Source organism: Hyperolius riggenbachi, chromosome 3 (assembly GCF_040937935.1).
Source record: "Hyperolius riggenbachi isolate aHypRig1 chromosome 3, aHypRig1.pri, whole genome shotgun sequence".
Taxonomy (NCBI): domain Eukaryota; kingdom Metazoa; phylum Chordata; class Amphibia; order Anura; family Hyperoliidae; genus Hyperolius; species Hyperolius riggenbachi.
The window spans coordinates 213,214,412-213,230,967 of record NC_090648.1 but is presented as its reverse complement, the minus strand read 5'-3'; the positions used below and the strand labels follow the sequence as shown (position 1 = coordinate 213,230,967).

Here is a 16,556-nt window from a genome sequence, read left to right as displayed (position 1 = left end):
ACTGGTGGCAAACTACCTACACTGGGAGCATACTGGGAGAAAACTACCTACACTGAGGGCATACTATCTACACTGGGGGGCAAACTACCTACACTGGGGGCACACTACCTGCACTGGGGGCACACTACCTACACTGGGGGCATACTACCTACACTGGGGGCATACTACCTACACTGGGGCAAATTACCTACACTGGGGTCAAACTACCTACACTGGGGTCAAACTACCTACACTGGGGGCATACTACCAACACTGGGAGAATACTGGGGCAAACTACCTACACTGGGGACATACTACCTACACTGGGGGCATACTGGGGCATACTAACTACACTGGGGGCATACTACCTACACTGGGGGCATACTGGGGCAAACTACCTACACTGGGGGCATGCTACCTACACTGGGGGCATATTGGGGCAAACTACCTACACTTGGGGCATACTACCTACACTGAGGGCATACTGGGGGCATACTACCTACACTGGGAGCAAACATGCTACTACACTGGGGGAAACTGTACTAGCTACACTGACGGCAGCTGTGCTACCTATATGGGGCAACTATACTACCTACACTGGGGGCAACTATGCTACCTATATGGGAACAACTATGCTACTTATGGGGGGGGGGGCAACAAAATCCGGTTTCGCTCAGGGCGCTGTGAAACCTAAGGCCGGCCCTGTGTATGCACATGTTTAAAGGAATAAGGTGTCCATGTATGAGAATATTAAAGTGTTTGATGTGCTGTACATTTCAAGCAAGCTGCTTTTGCATAAGTCAATGTTCTACTGGGAGGCTGTTGGGAAGCGGAGTCTGGCAATCAGGGGACAGCGTTTGTGCTTCATTGTCAGTCCATATAGAGGAGACATGTCCAGCTTCTCCCCATCGGGTATGGAAAATTGCATCTGCTGGAGCAGGGTGGTTAGAAAAAGGAAAACTTCCACTCTTCCAATAGCTTCACCGAGACACCTTCTCTTGCCCAGACCAAAAATCAGGACCTTCTCCATCTCTATTTTGTTTAATGAGGAGCCATCTGCATTCAGGAATCGTTCTGGGCAGAAGCTGAATGGATCCTTCCACAGATTCCTAGAATCAGAATTTTTAAATTAAACCCAGAACAGCAACAAGGCAACACAAGCAAAGAATCCCAATTATAGTAATAGTCTTACAATGACATACACAAAATAATCTAAAATGCCATAGTTTTTATTAATCAGTAATATAAAGGGGGATAAGAAAGGTCAGTAGCAATAGCCCCTGCAGAGGATGCAGCCACAGGGGGGCCCAGAAGCTGCAAGGGGCCCCGCAGGGGGAGAATTTTATTTTCCCTGTCCTGAGTAACTGACAGCTAAGGACACAGAGATAAAAATCTTTCTGCTCTCTGCACAATTGTTCCAATGACTGTGCCTGCTCAAGCACTGATAAGGAATCATACAAAGTTTTGAAGACAAAGATTTGTAGACAGTCCCTATTCAGTGTGCAGCAGGCTCTTTTGTACAGCGCCCAGCTCCCAGCCTCTCGATCCCTTCCCCAAGTGCTGTGAACTGTAGTAATGCTGGAGGAGTCTGCAGACCCAGTTCTGCTTCATTAGAGGAGGACAGAGTGTGTGTAATAAGCTGAGGCTGGGAGGACACTCGTCTGTTGGTTTTCTGTATGCTCTTTCTGCACAACATGTGTGTCTGTATGTGTGAAAACATGCATGGTTTATCACATAAGCAAATGTAATTGATAGAGAAAATGTGTGCAGTGCTTCACTGCTGGTTCTCAGTGTACCTGTGCAGAAAGCGAGGTGGGATGAGCCCCATCCAAGGTTTTGCAGGAGGTGGGCCCAGTGATTCCTAGCTATGCCACTAGGGATAAGCTACATGCAAGTTAAGAGTATCAGTACACAATGGGTATCAGATAAACTCATAATTCTTCTATGCAAGGAGTCATAATTACCAAATATACTTGTGTACAGGGAACAACCTCATATACAAGATGACCCCCCTTTCTCACATTGGACATTTGAAAAAAGCCTTTCCCCATATTTAGAGTGATGGTACAAACTTATCGACTTCAACATTATTATATAATGGCCCAATTGCTGATTAACCACCCAAAAATAAATTTTTAAAAAAGTGATACTTACGGGTCATGGTTCACTTGCCACTGGTTGATCATCACACATCTACCCTTGGGGATAAAGTATCCATTGAGCACTGTGTCAGTGGTTGTGCTGCAATTTACAAAGACAGTCATGTTACTTCCTCCTCTACAAATCAGTGGAAGTAGCTGGCTAACACAGGGATACATCATTTACAGAGGTACAGCACACTTATTTTCTAGTGTTTACTGACACCTTTTTTGTTTAAAGCACGTCTCCACATGCAATATGAAAAATCCCTATCAAATAATCTATACATTATAAGTGTTTCATCAGACTGCTGTTAATTAAATGAGAGTGATTGCTCCCAACAGCTGTGCACACATCGCCAGCATCCCCATGGATGTGAAGACCATTCTTCCCTATGGAATGAATGTGTCAGTGCAGCATACCTAGCAAAGCTGTTAGACTGCAATATATTTTACTTGAGACTGACATTGAAATATAATGTCATGTCCCACTTTGATGTCGGTTATTAAAGGACTTGTGTAGTGAAATTATGTTCTGGTGATATGTCTTTTCTCTAGGTTTCACTGATTATTCCAATACAAAAAGGAAGGCGATAAAGATTAATTCACATTCTACAAAGGAGGACATTGCTGCTTGTCATTTAATATGGTGCAGTTGTGCTCCATTCAGCTTAACTACTGTAGATAGTATGTGAATTCAGTATACAAAAAAGCATCTTGCCCTTCAACTTCAATAGTAAAGCCCAGCCAATAGCAGTTTGAGGGTGTTGCCATGTGTTTGGCAATTCTTACTGTTTTTTCCCACAGTAAGGTTTTGTTCACATTTTACCAATATAGAGAGATGCCCGCTGCTCAGTATTTTCAAATCACTGTTAACTTGGCTTCTCTATTGAAGACCGTGTCTACATTCCCAACATTGAGGCAATGTGCTAAAAAATTATATATACTGACCGAGAGTCACACTACACTATATCACAACAGTCAGCAATGGTTGAAAACATTATAAAGCAATCTGCACTGCTTATGCTTATCACCATCCATGTGTAAGACACAATTCCCTATGACACTGATTACAGAAAACCTGTGACATTTTCCATGGTGGTGTATGTGAGCTTAAAGGAATCATCAGCGGAAAAACGAAAAATCAGCTTTACTCACCTGGGGCTTTCTCTAGCCCCTTGCAGCCGACTGTCCCACGCTGACAGCTCCACTCTCCGCCGCCATCCCGGGCTCCCTGCACAGTGCAGAGGCCGACCTCAAGGTTGTCCTTACTGCGCCTGCATGAAGCGCCGCTGTCAATCAAGGCCACATCGTCCGTGGCTTACTGCGAAGGCACAGAATTACTGCGCCTGCGCAGTAAGCTGCAGACAACGTGGCCTTGATTGATAGCGGCACTTCACGCAGGTACAGTAAGGATGACCTCAAGGTCAGCCTCTGCACCGTGCGGGGAGCCCGAGACGGCGGCGGAGAGCAGAGCTGTCAGCGTGGGACAGTCGGCTGCAAGGAGCTGGAGAAAGCCCCAGGTGAGTAAAGCTGATTTTTCATTTTTTCGCTGATGATTCCTTTAAAGCTTCTTTAAATGGGGCTCTGATCAATAAGGCAATTTACTTCCTGTTTAAGATATAGGCGTGTAGGTAGAAAAAACAAAGTTTTGTAAATACAGTCTTGTAAATAAAGTCTTGCAGATATAGGCGTGTGGACCCCAGTATGTACTGTACACTATAAACTGCTGCACTGTCCATGTACTGATAGTAAACAAGCTACAGTCTTTGTTGATCTCTTTTTGGATAATTTGCTTTTGAACTGTCCCAATTACTTCTAAATTTATAAACTGACTCCTTGCACTTATTAAATTCCTTCTGTGAAACTGTTGATAATGTCTGCAAACATTAAGTACAGGAGCTGCAAATGACAGTAATAGTGAATAGAAGCAAAATCAGTAATAAAACATATATTGTATTATTGCTCAGAGCCTCATTTACAAGCACCTACTGTATGATAGACTACACTAACACTTTAAGGGCATGGAACAGCTGAAGATTGCACACAAATTATTGAAAAAATACTGTTGTTGCTATAAAGCAACATGTGGTTTTCAGGATTTAGTAAACGTAATGTGGTTGGTGCTTACCAGTGTGGAATTGTAAAGGGAAGGAAGGAGGAATGGCGGAACATCTCTAAGATGAAGGCTTCTGTATAGGGAAGCTGAGATCTGTCTGACACCTTTGGCCTCCGATCTCTGCCAATGACCTGATCTGCAACAGATTAAAAAGACACATCAAACACAAGGAAATAGGGTGATCATTTTCAACTGGTATACATTTTTCAAAATAATCTGAAAAAGATATGACCATTACTCATTTCACAGTCAAAAATGATTTCTAATAGATTTTTGGTTCATTGTTTAAAAAGGGGACCTACGGTATAACATAGCTTGTAAAACTCATCATGTACGGGATTGGATAAATGGCTCGAGTATCTACTCAAACTATACTTTAAAGTCTTCGTATGCTGAACCATGGTCTTTGGCTGGTCTGCTGCACACATCGCATAAACATCTCCCACCAAAATTCAAAAGCAGTAAGATCTTTAATGATGCAATAGTGACTTGGAGAGAGTTATGTAAATTATGCCATAAGCCTTATTTGATTTCCAAGTACATGCCATTGTGTGGGTTACCTGAGTTTCCAGCAAGCCTAGCCCATGGGGGCTTCTTTGAATGGAGCGATAAGGGGATACAAAGGCTAGGTCAACTGCTTGATCTAAATTCGGGTAGTTTACTGTCTTTTCTGGGTATTAGATTTAAGTTCAATATCCCTCGCCATCATATCCTATACTATGGCCAATTGGGATCTTTTGTAGAAAGCAATGGGGCTCAATACAAAAAAATGTCCACCTTAAATTGCCTAGATGTGTTCATAGCCCCACATGTTCCCAAAATTTCTTTGTCCACAATTCAGATAGATCTGCAACAGCAATCCGCCTCTAAACAAGCACTGAACAACCTGTCTGGCTGGTCCAAATATTTGCAGGACAACGACCTCCCAACTAGGATCCTTGAAGGCTACAAAGTAATCCACAAACTAATTATTGGGGAAAGTTGTACGGAATCTCACCTTAAATTTATACACAAGGCAAAATATGCATTTAACATTAAATATAAACACCCTCCAGCACATTATAGTCCAAAATGTCCTAAATGTTCTCACCCTGACGCGGACATATTCCATTGTGTGTGGAGCTGTCCAGTGATAGTAGATTTTTGGAATAAAGTGTTAAAGTATATCAAACAAATGTGCAAAGTCCAATTGGAATTACTACCACTACTGTTATTATTTAAATATGAGGAACCCTCCTCATCATTAGAGGTCAACCATCAATCTACTCAAAAGTGCATGAGTAAACTGGCTCACTTAAATCTAATCGTGGCTCGAACAGTGATCTTTAATAAATGGATATATTCAAGCGCCCCCACAATCTGGGACGTGAAACAGGGACTTTTACACTTATTTCAGCTGGACAGACTTGATGCAATGAGCCACAAAGATAGAAAAAGTAAGTCATTCTTTAAGAAATGGAAGTTATTTCTTCTAATGACTCACTCTTAACAGGAAATCAAAGACCGGATGGAACATTTTAAATATACGAAGTGGTATTTAACGGAACATCTGTTGGGCACGTTGGGGAAATTAGATATTTCTTGAAGTCTATCAACACAATAGATAAGGTTAATTGGTCGGGAATGACAAAGAGGGGGGGGGGGGGGGGACTCAGGGTGGGTCTGGGTTTGGGTTAATCTTGATATGTATGTTCATGCCAGTTATATGTACAGATTATTATAAGAGGTATCTTTAATATTAATACTTATTAATACTTTGTGATATACAACTGTGCATTTTTGATATGTGGATTAACCCAATGGGGTTGTTAATCTTTTAAAAATCAAATAACATTTGTTTTGTTCTTTTTTTAAAAAGGGGGACCTAATTATAACAGTGGTGGACAGCTTTTGGGCCGATCAGTTGATTGCCACAATTATAAAGCGATGATTTAAAAAGTGGTTGTACGTTTTTGTGAGCATCACTATTGACGATAATTATCAGGAATGAAATTACTTTTGCCCACCATATTTATACAGACGATTAGCGTGATCACCACTTTATGGATCGCTAAATAGCATTTTCCACTCTGAGATCAATGCCTTCAATGGAGTAAAGTAAAAAAAAAAGGGGTTTTTTTTGTTTTCAAACATCCGTTCAGCATTTCTATTGCGGATCACGGTTGTAGTTAACTGCACGACTGCGGTAATTTTTTGGCAGTTCTGATTGGAGCCTCCATTAAAACTAACTAGAGCCTCAGATTCCCACTTTAAAGTGGACCTAAACTCTTGCACAAGACATAAAGGAAACATAGAGAAATGCTCCCTGTATGTATTTAGAGAGTTTAGCCTGTCTAATTCCCACTGTGACTAATTACAACTTGAATTTAATCTCTCAGCTGTGTCAGCCGGCTGCCTCGGCAGAGCAGCTAATTAGTAAACACAGGATGTTAATCCTATGTCTGCTTACAGGAAGCAGTAGGTAGACATACTGATGATTTATTGCATTTGTATCAGCTGTAAAAAAAAGAAATGTTTTACTTTAAAGGTTATTATGCTGTTGCTTATCTTTTAGAGCAGAGAGGTAGTTCTAAGTTCAGGTTTGCTTTCAGCTGAAAGGGACTAAATAAATTAATTTGCCTCCACAGATGTTTGTCAACTGTCAGTGCAGATTATTTTGTTTATTGTAACTGAGCTGCACTTCTGTAGCAATTGATATAAGTGATTGATTTGATGTGATTTCAGTATTACCCTGCTGAGTCACTTCAGTCATATGTGTAACTGTTTACTTTAACACTTAAAGGTTATCATGGAGTTACTTACCCAGCTCATTGTGTAGTTTGGTTTGTGTTTCAGGATTTGACACGAGATACATAAGACTCCATGATAAGGCAGTGGTTATGGTGTCAAAGCCTAGAAAAACATGAAAAGTTATTATTTATGCACAGATTAATATTAGGAAGGCATTGTAGAAGTTTTGATTTGGATAAAGAGTTTACGGTAACTTGCATGCAAAGCTCCATCACTCAAGAAGGCGCGAGCTGCTGATCAATTAGCCATCAGGTGTTTTACTTAATCTACAGGCCAAATGACCAGCGGCCTGGATTTGCTAGTCATTGCTTCCACTTCTTGTGTGAGGGAGATCAGCATGTAAGGTGGAATCTCATCCTTATTTGTCATCCACCAAATACACTGAAAACATAAACCATGCTCACAACATCTTCAGATACTGACACAAATTATTTTCCAGCTATTAAACTATCGTTGTTAGAAGTGAGACACACCTTTCATTTGCTCATACCTTATTTCAATAGCTCCAGATGCTGTGTTGAATAGATAGAGGGAGTCCTAGTGCTGGAATGGTGGGGTACAAGAAGATACAGGAGGCCTCGGGATTATCCAGAAGCTTCCTACTACTAAGGTGCTTCACGATTGCTGTAAAAGCCCACATATATGCTGAGTGCTTGTCTGCTGGAACAGTTATTGGTGATTGTTCTGGGTGACAGGTTTATGAACAAGCATGGTACGCAAAAGCCGCCTATGTCTCTATGGGAGGGGGGTAAGGGGCAGCAATCACCTGCTGAGCAATAGCACTTGTTTCTCATCTCTTGGTTAGTGATCGGCATGGTGTATACAAAACAATGTTGTGACACTTCTGTACTAACTTTTGCCCAAGTTGATCATGAATGATTGCCTTGGTCAAGTAAAATCTAGCTTCCATATGTAGCTTAATTCCTGAAGCTAGAGGAGAAATCAACGGAAGGATGACCAGTTAAAAAAAAAGTCTACGAAAATAATAAATCCAGGGGCGTAGGGGCCACGGTCACAGAAGTCGATTGTGTGACCGGGCCCGGAACCCCTGAGAGGCCAGCCTATCCTCCCCACATGCTGCGTGGGGGAATGCAGCGGCATGCACCAGCAGCGGCAGATAGAATATCAAATGTTCACTTGATCATGATTCAAGTGCTGCATCTACATTCTTCCTGTCCTGCGTTCTTCCTGTCCTGCGTTCCAGCTCACAGTAACAGCACCCCCTAAAGGGCACTCTTACTGTGAGATGGAACGTAAGAACAGGAAGAAGTGTAGAGGGGGGGGGGGGGCACAAATTCCGCATCAGGGCCCCAAGGTTTGTAGCTACACCACTGAATAAATCCCAGAAATTTTGACGGTGAGGTACAAAACATACACTGACTGCAACATTTTTGTGTAGTTACATTCACATTACAACATAGTTTAGTAAAACTTTACACTCACCAGCTCCAAATAGGTCGTTCACAATGCTGACAATTTTGTTTTCTGAGAGCTGCAAATTAGATTTTGAGTGATTTTGAGTTTAGTTGTGTCTTAAAGAGAATCTGTACTCTAAAATTCTTACAATAAAAAGGATACTGTACCATTCTATTCCTTATGTTCTCCTGGGCCCCTCTGTGCTGTTTCTGCCTCTCCCTGCTGTAATCCTGGCTTGTAATTGCCATTTTTATACAGTGTTTACAAATAAAAAACATGGCTTCTAACCAGAGTATGATAGGCTGAGAACAGCTTACTGTGTGACCAGGGGTGTCGCTAGCCCTATTTTGGGGGGGCACGTGCCCCCAATCTGTCCTGGGGTGCCACGGATCTCCCAGCCGCCGCTGCCCCGCTCTGTCAGCGGCTCCCTCCAGCCGCCGCGTCACTCAGACCTCAGGATCAGGCGGCGAGCAATCGTGCGGGCGCTAGGACCCAGCGCCCGCACTGATATGCGGTAGTGACATCACTTCCGCATATCGAGCGGGTGCGTCCAGCGCCCGCTAGTACTGGTCGGGTCGCCGCTGATCCTGAGGTCTGAATACACTGCCAGGTGAGGGGGGGAGCGGCGGCGGCTAGAGTGGGGGCCTCCCTGTCACTCACTCACTACCTAAAGGGCCTCCCTGTCACTCACTTACTACCTAAAGGGGCTCCCTGGCACTCACTCACTACCTAAAGGGGCTCCCTGGCACTCACTCACTACCTAAAGGGGCTCCCTGGCACTCACTCACTCCCTAATGGGGTTCCCTGTCACTCACTACCTAAAGGGCCTCCCTGTCACTCACTCACTACCTAAAGGGCCTCCCTGTCACTCACTCACTACCTAAAGGGCCTCCCTGTCACTCACTCACTGCCTAAAGGGCCTTCCTGTCACTCACTCACTGCCTAAAGGGACTCCCTGTCACTCACTCACTTCCTAATGGGGCTCCCTGTCACTCACTCACTACCTAAAGGGGCTCCCTGGCACTCACTCACTGCCTGTGGAGGAAAAGGAGCGCACAATAGTGCATTACCTCAAAGTTTCTTTATTGGAAATTTAAAAGTTATACTCACAAGAGTTGAAAGAAATAGCGCTTTTCAGCGGTGAAGCCAACCGCTTGTATACCCAGGCAGGGCGGCAGCAGCGCGCTGTGGCCAGCAGCGCGAGTCCCGGTGGCTGGGGAAGACCGTCTCACTGTCGGGGTGGGCGTGGCTCAGATTCTCTATGCGTGCAGCGTCATTACGCGTTTCGGCGCACAGCGCCTTCGTCAGATGACGCATGCACGCCTGGCGGGGAGTTTTATAGTATGTTCCCCGCTGGTGGTCATGGCAACCATGAAGCCATGTAGGAAAAAGTAAAAAGTAAAAAACTTTATTTAAAACTCTCAGGTAGACCACAATCAGGAAACTCCTAGGAGTAGAAGGAGAGCACGCCTCCTAAGATGGAGACCTGGCTGCAATGAAGAGCCATGGGAGGTTAGGGCGGAAGTCGCCTGTCCTAGTAGTGAATGTTGAATGTGAAGCGGGGACGCGCTGGCGATGTTATCTCACAGCGCGCTGCTCGCTCTGCTTACAAATAGGTACAACTATTCCATAATTACAGAATAAAAAACATACATACAAATAAAATTATAATAATCACAGCAATAATAAAATGAGAAGTGAAAAGAGTGGTATACATTGGACGTGAATATTAAACTATTACTGACCTTCCAAATGCTTTTTGTTAGTTATTTCAAAACAGGCATAAATAGAAGTGTTCAGCCATCCCAACCAGGCGCATGTGTGAACAGTTACTCCTTATGGTTAATTTGCAACGCTAAAAGGCAACACTAAGATACGACACTAAAATAATAAAATAATAAAATAATAAGATCAAAGGGTTAAACTCTAACCTTCTGAGAAAATACAAATGTTTAAATAGCAATTGCTATAAGGACGCTGTTTATTCAGCGCAAAAAATGTTGGGCGCCACAGATATATATATATATTGGAGGTTGGGAATCAGGCCTGTTTGGGACTGCATGAGGGCAAGGTGTAGGGTGCCAACAGAGGTGTTCAGAAGGCCATCTGTGGGCACTCCACCCGGCGTCCCGCTAGGAGGATAAACGGACGGATGGAAGGGAATGAGCGGAGGAAAAGGGGGGTGGGAAAAGGGAAAAGGAAAAGGAAGGGGGGGGGAAAACGGGCAGGAAATGGGGAATGGGAAATGGGGGGGTGGGTGGAGGAAAGTGGGGGAAGGTTACTGGGAAACGGAGGGAAAGGAGGAAGAAAGGGGAACCATCCATCCGAATTCAAATTACAACAAGACCACCAAAGACAGGAGGTCAGTGTATGGGCCAGGGCTCAAAAAAAGTCCTAAATTCCTGGATGAAAAATACCAAAACATACCATACATAGAAATAAATCGCCACCATTCAATGTATTAAGAAAAATACTGGATAAACGAAACCTACTAGGGCCAATTCCTATTCTAAAAAGTACTCACCACCCTCATCTAGTGCGATATCTGCTAAGGGTAAGGTGGCTGGCTGTGGGAAGAAAAGAACAAAGAACACAAAAACAGAGCATTAATATCTTATTACTATACATATGCTCCTCAAACGGCAACAAGACACAAGTTCATAAATATGTCGATATCTCTAAACTTTCGTTTAAACCATTGGGGCTAAGGGCATTCATTTTAAAGATCCAAAAAGTCTCACGTTCACACAGTTTTCTGAACCTTTCCCCCTGGCGTAAGTTTTTAGGGATTAATTCGAGCCCCATTATCTTAAGGGTGGAAACCGAACTCTCATGATATTCTTTAAAATGAATGCACTATTGTGCGCTCCTTTTCCTCCACAGACACTTGCTTTGCCCTACCATGTGGAGCAGCACAGAGCATTGACCCCGATTGTTTTGAAGAAATACTTTTGTGTTTGTTGAGCTGCAGTTTCCAGGGAGGAGCGCAAGAATATTCCTTTTGTTTGAAATACTGAGTGACTGAGATAGGGTCAGCTACTTGCCGCACCACTGGAATAACAGATCATCATCATCGCACCACCACATCAGTGACCATCATGCCGGGTAATATCACTATAGACACTACCAAATGGGAGAAACTTAAATCAGAAATTCATAGCAATTTGAGATTAATCACGGACAAAATTGCACAAGATACACATATAGAGAGTTTGCCAATTTCCACTTCCAGACCCAGTTGCGATCAGCCTGTAAATTTGGCAAAAATGATCTCTTTATTTAGGGAATTAGAGAACGCCAAGAAATATGAGAGTATGCAGTGGATCGACTCCTCGTTTCTTTCTGAGTACATCACTGCACAAATTGCCCCTAGAGGTATGAGAAATAAAAAAGATTGTGACTTCTTAGACTCCGACCTACACCTCATTTGGAAAGAGGCGGCTATCAAATGCACTGAAAAGTGGATGAAAATAGTCGTAGTACAGCGTGAAAGGAATCTATCTAAAATACGCAAAGTAATTCCAGAGATAGAGACCAATCTGATCCCGTTCAGTGATATGGGGGAATTTAATGTATGGAAGGAAAAAATAGAAGTAGCGACTCGAACTACTGAGTCTGAATTAATCTCCAAAAAATTGAAAAAATATGAAAGAGATAAAACAGATTACGCTAAGGGCAACATTTTCAAATGGGGAAATGAAATGAAAAAGAATCTTTCATTCTCCCCACCAGTTAACATAAACCACAATATAGAACCTGACCGTTCTAAAACCCTTCCACCCCTACAACAAAGATACAATAAAGACACTAAGCATCCAAAAAAATCTGAGAGTCCAAATCATTACAGGAGAGAGAACAATTTCCCTCTCAGAACTCGTAAACGCCCTTATAAATATGACCGACCATATGTTGAGAAAGCTAGGAAATATAGACCCGAAACTACAAGATATAGATCGTACCCCAATACCCATTCGAATAGCCCAAACCCCAAAACACAAGATAACAGGATGGGAGCCAAGAGCCCTAGAAACCATCCTCGTGATAATCACCCTCAAAGAATGCCCCCCTCCCGAAACGAATTTAGACCCACAGACAACTCCATGTCTGGCTATCTTGAAAGATATAAAGATAGGATGAGGGGCGAAAGAGAGGGGGCCGTCCCTAAACGTACTGATACCCGAGAACATAGACCACCAGAGACCTCCTCTAAGGGAATAAATAAAGAACAACCAAAACTAGGAGTATCACCTCATCAGAGTCAGGAAATAGACATAGACCCTAGAGGTCCCCTATTAAGAGCCATAAGCCCAGAGGGAGGAGTAAGAGACCCGGGACAGGACCATTTTTTAGGGGTAAAGCCCATCCCACCCCAGGGGACCCTGAGAAAAAGAGGTCTAGAAGAATCAGAAGGGGAAGCAGAGGAGGGCGAACCGTCCAAGAGAGAAAGAAAAAATTCAGGGAGCTCAATAATGTTGATTCCACAATAAAAATATTTAATTTGTCATCCCATGTACTTACGGGTAGTGAAATTGCCTTGCTCAATAAGGGACTCAACTTTGCACCAACAGCCAAGCCAAACGAATTCCAATTATACAAAGACTTACACAGGTTCATTAGATCACTTACTATCAAAAGGTTCTTTGCATCCAAAAAGGAAAAAGAAAAAATAGAATCACTAATTCCCAAAGAAAACTCCACAATAGAGAATGAGATAGAAGAAACACCATCTATCGCTGATTCCAGTACCATTGAAGATGACTGGTTACAATTTGTACCTGATTCCAATATTCAACACACCAACTTTCTACCTAAATCAGTGTTCTATCCTATACATTCCAGAGGCCAATTTCTGAATACTTATTATCATGTGGTCCTTGAACAGTTTAAAAACATATGTAAGGACGGGCCCCTTAAAATCCACCATAATCTTAATCCAGGAGAAAAAAATGCTCTTAAACAATTTACAGAAAATAAACAAATTGTTATTAGACAAGCAGATAAGGGGGGTGGGATCGTGCTGATGGATTATGATAAATATAGAGTTGAGGGACTAAGGTTACTCTCAGACCAAACAACATATCAGACATTATCTAAAGACCCCACAACTAATTATAGAAAGGACCTGCAACATCTGGTGGAAAATGCTTTTTGCAATGGCATTGTGACTGACCAGGAGAAAAGATTCCTAGTGCCCAACTATCCCTCTGTACCTTACTTTTATCATATACCAAAAATTCATAAAAATGCCACAGAACCCCCAGGGAGACCCATCGTAGCAGGGATGGATGGATTAGTTTCAAATATTTCCTCCTATGTTGATTATTTCCTTCAACCTATCGTTTTGCAAACACAATCCTACACCCGGGATTCATTGCATGTCATGGACATGCTACAAAATTATGAGTGGATAGAGGGGTATTTATGGGCATCCCTAGATGTAACATCACTGTATACCAGCATCCCCCATGAAAAAGGTATTGAAGCTGTCCAATACTTCCTGATTCAAGACGGCTCACTCCCATTTGCACAAGGCCAGTTCATTTTAGATTTACTGCAGTATGCTTTGTCCCACAATTATTTCAGCTTCATGGACAAATTGTATTTACAGATTTGCGGCACGTCGATGGGGGCGGGATTTGCCCCCAGTTTCGCCAATCTATACATGTCACATTGGGAAAATGAACAGATATGGGCATCCAACCCCTTTGCCAAGCACCTAGTCTTCTACACTAGGTACATTGATGACATTTTAATCATCTGGGATGGGGATGAGGATACTTTTGAGCAATTTGTTAAAACGTGTAATATCAACACCTTTGGTCTAGCCTTTACTCACGTAGTTTCCGACCAAAGTATTGTATTTCTCGATCTAGAACTTTACTCTAACGAGGCCGGGAAAATATGCTCTAGAACACACTTCAAGCCAACTGCCGGGAACTCATACTTGCATGCCACAAGTTGCCATAGTACAAAATGGATACAAAATATACCAAGGAGCCAGTTCTGCAGACTAAGAAGGAACTGTACCTCTGACGCAGATTATGTTAAGCAAGGTGAACTACTGAGTAAAAAGTTCCTCGAGAAAGGATATAACCCTAAACATATACAAACTACACAGGATGAGTTTAAAGTTAAACCCATCCGTCCTAGCAAGACAGGTGCAAATACCACACAGTGTACCAATCTGCCATTCATTACCCCTTTCTCTGCAGGATCCAACAAAATCAAGTCCATTATAACTCAAAACTGGCCAATTTTGAAGCAGGACCCCCTTCTGAAAGACATTATCCCTGATTGCCCCACGATCATTTTCAAAAAGGCCCGATCCATTAAAAACACTATTGCTCCTAGTAATATAAGGAAAATCGTTGAAAAACCTAAAAGTATGTTCCCCACAGTGGTCGGGAACTTCAAATGCCAGGTCAAGAGATGCGGCTGCTGTCCTTTCATCCAACATCGAACAAAGGAGATCACTGACGGGAATCAGCACACTTCCAAACTGAAAGATTTCATAACCTGTGGGAGCGACTATGTTGTGTACTTGCTGATCTGTGACTGCCCAAAGGTATATGTAGGGCGTACAACTCGCCCACTTAGGCAAAGACTGGGGGAGCACAAGTGTAACATCTTAAGTGGTAATGAGAAACATAGTGTTCCCCGACATTTTAAAGAATATCATGAGAGTTCGGTTTCCACCCTTAAGATAATGGGGCTCGAATTAATCCCTAAAAACTTACGCCAGGGGGAAAGGTTCAGAAAACTGTGTGAACGTGAGACTTTTTGGATCTTTAAAATGAATGCCCTTAGCCCCAATGGTTTAAACGAAAGTTTAGAGATATCGACATATTTATGAACTTGTGTCTTGTTGCCGTTTGAGGAGCATATGTATAGTAATAAGATATTAATGCTCTGTTTTTGTGTTCTTTGTTCTTTTCTTCCCACAGCCAGCCACCTTACCCTTAGCAGATATCACACTAGATGAGGGTGGTGAGTACTTTTTAGAATAGGAATTGGCCCTAGTAGGTTTCGTTTATCCAGTATTTTTCTTAATACATTGAATGGTGGCGATTTATTTCTATGTATGGTATGTTTTGGTATTTTTCATCCAGGAATTTAGGACTTTTTTTGAGCCCTGGCCCATACACTGACCTCCTGTCTTTGGTGGTCTTGTTGTAATTTGAATTCGGATGGATGGTTCCCCTTTCTTCCTCCTTTCCCTCCGTTTCCCAGTAACCTTCCCCCACTTTCCTCCACCCACCCCCCCATTTCCCATTCCCCATTTCCTGCCCGTTTCCCCCCCCCCTTCCTTTTCCTTTTCCCTTTTCCCACCCCCCTTTTCCTCCGCTCATTCCCTTCCATTCGTCCGTTTATCCTCCTAGCGGGACGCCGGGTGGAGTGCCCACAGATGGCCTTCTGAACACCTCTGTTGGCACCCTACACCTTGCCCTCATGCAGTCCCAAACAGGCCTGATTCCCAACCTCCAATATATATATATATCTGTGGCGCCCAACATTTTTTGCGCTGAATAAACAGCGTCCTTATAGCAATTGCTATTTAAACATTTGTATTTTCTCAGAAGGTTAGAGTTTAACCCTTTGATCTTATTATTTTATTATTTTATTATTTTAGTGTCGTATCTTAGTGTTGCCTTTTAGCGTTGCAAATTAACCATAAGGAGTAACTGTTCACACATGCGCCTGGTTGGGATGGCTGAACACTTCTATTTATGCCTGTTTTGAAATAACTAACAAAAAGCATTTGGAAGGTCAGTAATAGTTTAATATTCACGTCCAATGTATACCACTCTTTTCACTTCTCATTTTATTATTGCTGTGATTATTATAATTTTATTTGTATGTATGTTTTTTATTCTGTAATTATGGAATAGTTGTACCTATTTGTAAGCAGAGCGAGCAGCGCGCTGTGAGATAACATCGCCAGCGCGTCCCCGCTTCACATTCAACATTCACTACTAGGACAGGCGACTTCCGCCCTAACCTCCCATGGCTCTTCATTGCAGCCAGGTCTCCATCTTAGGAGGCGTGCTCTCCTTCTACTCCTAGGAGTTTCCTGATTGTGGTCTACCTGAGAGTTTTAAATAAAGTTTTTTACT

General features: G+C 42.7%; 1 protein-coding gene across 1 annotated transcript in view; it reads right to left on the bottom strand.

The window, feature by feature from the left end:
• Nucleotides 1–631: 631 nt before the first annotated feature.
• The window catches only part of LOC137561301 (cytochrome P450 1A5-like), a 92,338-nt gene continuing 76,413 nt past the window's right edge, over nt 632–16,556 (bottom strand). Inside the window, exons 2-6 of the mRNA XM_068272569.1 lie at nt 8,470–8,518; nt 7,039–7,128; nt 4,249–4,372; nt 2,134–2,220; nt 632–1,088 (exon numbers count right to left, since the gene is read on the bottom strand). Of these exons, the coding sequence (XP_068128670.1) occupies nt 788–1,088; nt 2,134–2,220; nt 4,249–4,372; nt 7,039–7,090 (564 nt within the window). The 5' untranslated portion in view covers nt 7,091–7,128; nt 8,470–8,518 and the 3' untranslated portion in view covers nt 632–787. The remainder of the gene's footprint in view (nt 1,089–2,133; nt 2,221–4,248; nt 4,373–7,038; nt 7,129–8,469; nt 8,519–16,556) is intronic.